Here is a 5430-nt window from a genome sequence, read left to right as displayed (position 1 = left end):
TCAGTCCAGAAATGTGCAGTTCTAGGCACAGCCAAGATACTGCGCAGAACCCTCAAGCTCCCAGGCCTCTGGTAGAGGACCCGAGCTCAGAGGATGAAAGAGAGAGAGAGAGAGACCACCCGCGGAGGGTGAGAAGGGAATTTTTTTTTATTTTTTATGTATATGCAGATAGATAGATGGACAGATGGGTTTTTTTATGTTTTCCAGCCGACGAGTTCTAGCTTAAGAGTGATTGGGTCCAAAATCCGATGTGAGATTCATCCGTGCTGCAGTGAATCTATTTCTCACTTCTTCCTCACTTCGTGTCTTTATGAAACCTTCAAAACAAAAACGGGAGATTTGGGATGTATCTTACTTCCACAGAGTGTAATAATTAAATAATAGCCATTGCCACCTGTGTAAACTTTGCTGGTGAATGTTATAACATGTAATATTATGATTTTTGTAATGTATATTATATTGTTTCATTTCTATAGTAGGCTCTTGTATCAGATAATCTAAGTCAATGTTAGAGAATAACTGAAACTTTTTAAGATGATCTCGGTTAGCTTTCAGAGCAGGGGCTGAACACCCTAACCCTAACACTATAGCACTATAGCAGCTAGCATTAGCTGGTATTTCACCATAATAAATACAGTATAGTAATATTTTAATCACAAAATATACACAATAATATGTCCATCTTACTTGCGAAACGTTGTTTGTCAAGCCCTCACATCAATAGTCCATCAATCCGATCAACAATATCCCGCAGTGCTGAGGGATCTTCTGCTGTTTTGGTTGAGCAAAGCAGGCGGGTCTTCCCTTTTTTTGTTTGCTGTATTTCATTTGGTTTTTGTTTGCGTCTCTTTTGTTTGCATCTTTTCTCTGTTGCTGTGCGTTTGCACCCGTCAGCCACCTTAGAAAAGTATCGTACAAGACGTTACAAAAACAAATCTCAAAATCAGTTGAGCACCCGAAATACCAAATTATTGATACATTGTATTTTTTTATTCTCACGCAAAAATGAATAATAATAATAATAAGTTATTATTATTAATAATAATAATAACAAGTCTACTTGTTAATAATAACAAGTAGATATCGATTCTCAATTGAAAAGCAATTGAACAAAAGGTTCAATTGTTCTTAAATACCGTATTTTCCGCACTATAAGGCGCACCGGATTATAAGGTGCACCTTCAATGAATGGCCTATTTTAAAACTTTTTTCATATATAAGGTGCATAGAATAGATGCTGCAGGAGAGGCTGGAGTTACGTTATGCATCCACTAGATCAGGGGTGTCCCAAGTTGGTCCTTCATGGCTGGCATCCTGCACGTTTTAGTTCTCCCTGGTGATAGTATCAACCTTTTCAGTTTGTCAATGTTCCTCTTAGGCCTTCTAACGAGCCATCATTTGATCCAGGTGCGTTGAACCAGGGAGAAAACTTAAACCTGCAGGATGCTGGCCCTCGAGGACCGACTTGGGACACCCCTGCTCTAGATGGAGCTGCACTAAAGTGAATATCAACAAAATAGTCCGACTCTGGTCAGCGAGGAGAGCTTTCTGCGACTGGGCCGGGGCGTGGCCGGACGATGGTCACCCTTCTCCGTTCACGGACAGCATGTTGTGGAAAACGTGGTGCTAAATGACCTGCAGACGACCTGATTATAGACGGTCATAGGTAATAAGTCAGTCAAACTTTATTAACAAACCAGCGTTCTGACAACTATCCCAGCATGCATCGCGCGCTTCTTCTTCTACAGGCGAAAATGAAGTCAGCGGCTGCTTACTGTAGTTGCTAGACCTGTTGTGGCTCAATATTGGTCCATATATAAGGCGCACCGGATTATAAGGCGCAATGTTGGTTTTTGAGGAAATTGAAGGTTTTTAGGTGTGCATTATAGTGCAGAAAATACAGTACTTTTGTCCCTTGCTTTGGTCCACTTCAGGGAAGATTGGCATGAATCTTAAATGTTTTCCAATTGTTTGTCTCTATTGAATAGTAGAAGAAATTGGTACTATATTGATGGTGTCCTAATTCAGAACATATGCTCTTAGACAGCATGTTTGATAGAAGCAGTCGATCAGTTAACCATGTTTTAATTGGTACCACTACTACCATTACTATTTTATGATTAAATTTATTAGAAGCAGTAATGGGAGGGAGTCGCAATTTGGCTTTATATATGGAGGGAAAACAATACTGTTGTGAAATTAGTCTTTTCATAATACATGAGGTCAGAATTTTCTAGAGGCTAAATTATTTTCATCATGTCCTAATATGTAAAACTTGAAGGGGGTTTCTTCTCTCAATTCTTGGTACTTAGAATGAAAAAAGAATTTTGTTGCTTTCAATAGTGACTTTTTAATAATTCAGGGAAACTATTAATATTAATGTGCAAGCTGTGTGATTTAATTTCTCCAATTTTCGATTTTGCTTTTTCTGAAGTCCAGAATTGTTCCTTTTTCCAGGTGGTAGGTTTTCTATTGTGGGTCGTCTGCTGGTCAGATGTGTTCTATTCTTTCTGGGAAAGGAATCACAGTAGCAGCCAAACTGCACCCGTCCACCTCGTCAGTCCTACCTTACTTGGCCTCACAATGGTGAGAGATTTTTTGACTTTTATCCATCTATTTCTATAGATGGATAAAAATAGAGCAGAGAAAATATTTTGTGACATTTCTAATTAAAAGATTCTTGTTTTTGTTCTCTATCTTTTATTTATAAGGGATTGCTATATGTTTGTTCAAATTTTGTAAAAAAACATTTGATTTATTATAATTATTATAATAATCATAATTTTTTTGATGTGGTGTGCATAAGACTAACATGACAGTGTAATAAATATGACATAACATCTGTCATGAACATGAAAGAGTCTTTATGAACGTCTGACTGTTTTGATGAAGTGTCATTCAGTAAATAATGACACTTTTAATTCAGTTACTTTAAAAGTTGCATTAAAATGACCAACTTTAATGACACTTTAATGCAAAGTTGGCATGTTTAATAGACTTTCAATGCAACCTTTAGAGCAACTTTGCATTAAAAGTGTCATTTTACCGAATGTCACTTCATGACAACAGTCATAGACATTCATAAAGACTTCTTTATATTTATGACAGGTGTTATGTCATATTTATGACAGTGTCATGTCAGCCTTATGCACACCCTGTCAAATAAAGTGCTACCCAACCTTTTTTCCAACAGGTGCGCAGATATTTTGTCAGTGATTAGATGGTTATAGAATTCTGCATGACTGTGATGAGTTTGCTGAAATTAATTCATGTAAATGTGCTTTAATTTTTCCAGCTGCTGGCCACCTTCATAATTCAACATGAACGAATAAAAGGGGTGCAGTCCTGTGGAGTTCTGCTGATCTTCTGGCTGGTAGCTCTGCTGTGTGCCACGGTCTCCTTTAGATCAAAGATCCTCCAGGCGCTGAATGAGGTCAGTTTAAAAGATTCTGCACATTTTCTACCAGAAAATCAATTATTCAAGGATATGTTTGTTGATTTTATCTATACAGTTAAGAAATTACAGTTAGTGTGTCACAAAAGATTATTAGTTTTGCTTTCTTTCTTTTCCTCTTTTAGCCAGAGACTGTGTGCATATGGAAGTACACCACCTTCTACATCTACTATGCTTTTCTTCTGGTCGCTCTGGTTCTCTCCTGCCTGACTGACCAACCACCGCTTTTCTCCCAGGCTGTCAAGGAATTGGTGAGACAATCATATACATTCTAGTGTTGTAAACACTAACCCACACTGCTATTTCACAGTTAAATTATGCAACACTTATCACTTTGGTTTACAGAGACGACCAAAGCTTTGTCTGGTTGTGACCCACATGTGGTTTTGTGGCTTCATTAATTTTACTTTTCACTTGTTTCTATGATTTATTGAAGAAAAAAAAACTTTAAGAACTTCTCAGAAGTTTAAATGTTTTATTACCAAAGAAATAATATTTTTCTAAAGATCAGTGTTTTCATTGTTGATCATTTTCTTCCCAACTTATGTAGACCTCTCTCACATGCTAGATACTAACTTCTGAACAAAATCCTAACAGACTATGACCAAATGTTGTTTTAGAGCTTGAACGTTATCAAAGTTTGGCTGCTGCTGTTTCTTCTCCTTTCTGAGAACTGGCAACAGCTTCTAAGTTGGGGTAAAATCCTAGAATTTTCCTGAATGTTCTGATCCCTGAAACTCTTTGTCATAACTTTACCTTCTGGTACATCATGCTAGAAAATTTACAGATTTCAAAAATGAAAGAAAGTTTGCAAATCATTATTATATCGTTGAAAAACATTTTGGCAATTACTACAAATTGGTAGCTAATCAAAAATATTGCCAAAGTCTGGCTTCTCGAATCCAAGTCCAAAGAATCATCACATTCTTTCTAGTTGTAAAGTGTAAGGTTTCCTCCCACAGAATCCCTGTCCTGAGCCCGGAGCTTCTTTCCTCTCCAGGATAACCTTCTGGTGGATTACAGGGTAAGCACACAGAAAGCATACCAGTACTGTGAATGTAGTGCTAACTTGTTGGTTATCCTGGTGGTCCAACTACCACAACCAGGAGTCACTAACACGGTGCCCTGTGGCACCTGGTCGCCAAAAGGTACATTGTCAGTCACCCATACAGAAAGTTCTAAAAATAGCAATTGTCATCAGAGAGCACTCAGGGATCACATTTGTAACATTTGTAACATTTGTTATATGTAACAAATGTTACATATAACATTTGTTTATATGTAGAATTTAAATAAAAATAAATTATAAAAATGTTTAAAATAAATTGCTTAATGTATAAAACGTAGTAATCTTTTCTAGGGTTAAAGTTCAGAATTATGCGCAGACGCAAGGGTGCCTACTTACTATCAGAGGGCAGTAGTGCCTTCAGCTGTATGGTTGCACTGTACGTACCTTGAGATTTTCCTTCAAGTAGTACTAGATAGAATAGATTTTGGATTTTCAATATAAATGTCCATATAGGTGAGTCTATATGAGCGATCCGCGCCAAGGTGAACTTCACAGATCAAGCCAAGACAGCGGCACGAAGCAGTCAACACGCAGAGGCACCAGTGGTCTGATTGGTGTGCACTCCCTCTTCAGTGCATCAACTATTAAAAACTATAAAAACTACAAACCCATCTTTCTTTCAGGAATAATTCTGCCCTGTGGTGTGCTGTGGTGGTGCAGGGGTTAAGCACAACCCACATATGGAGGCCTTATTCCTCGACGTGGCCGTCGCAGGTTCGATTCCCGACCTAGCGACCTTTGCCGCATGTCTTCCCCTTCTCTCCTTTCCCACTTTACTGTCAATTAACTATCAAATAAAGGTCACTAGAACAAAAAAAACAAACAAATCATTGCATGCCCATAATGCTAGGAAACATTTTTTTAATATATATATGTATGTATATATATATATATATATATACATATA

The 5430-nt window shown here is 37.6% G+C and overlaps 1 protein-coding gene across 1 annotated transcript in view; it reads left to right on the top strand.

The window, feature by feature from the left end:
* abcc1 (ATP binding cassette subfamily C member 1 (ABCC1 blood group)) overlaps window positions 1-5430 on the top strand; it is a 111517-nt gene that overhangs the window by 24908 nt on the left and 81179 nt on the right. The window contains exons 3-6 of the mRNA XM_016666015.1: window positions 2458-2586; window positions 3296-3433; window positions 3580-3705; window positions 4417-4478. Of these exons, the coding sequence (XP_016521501.1) occupies window positions 2458-2586; window positions 3296-3433; window positions 3580-3705; window positions 4417-4478 (455 nt within the window). The remainder of the gene's footprint in view (window positions 1-2457; window positions 2587-3295; window positions 3434-3579; window positions 3706-4416; window positions 4479-5430) is intronic.

This window comes from Poecilia formosa, unplaced genomic scaffold (genome assembly GCF_000485575.1).
Source record: "Poecilia formosa unplaced genomic scaffold, Poecilia_formosa-5.1.2 Scaffold647, whole genome shotgun sequence".
Taxonomy (NCBI): Eukaryota; Metazoa; Chordata; class Actinopteri; order Cyprinodontiformes; family Poeciliidae; genus Poecilia; species Poecilia formosa.
The sequence above is the reverse complement of the archived record's forward strand: the minus strand, read 5'-3'. Positions and strand labels throughout refer to the sequence as shown.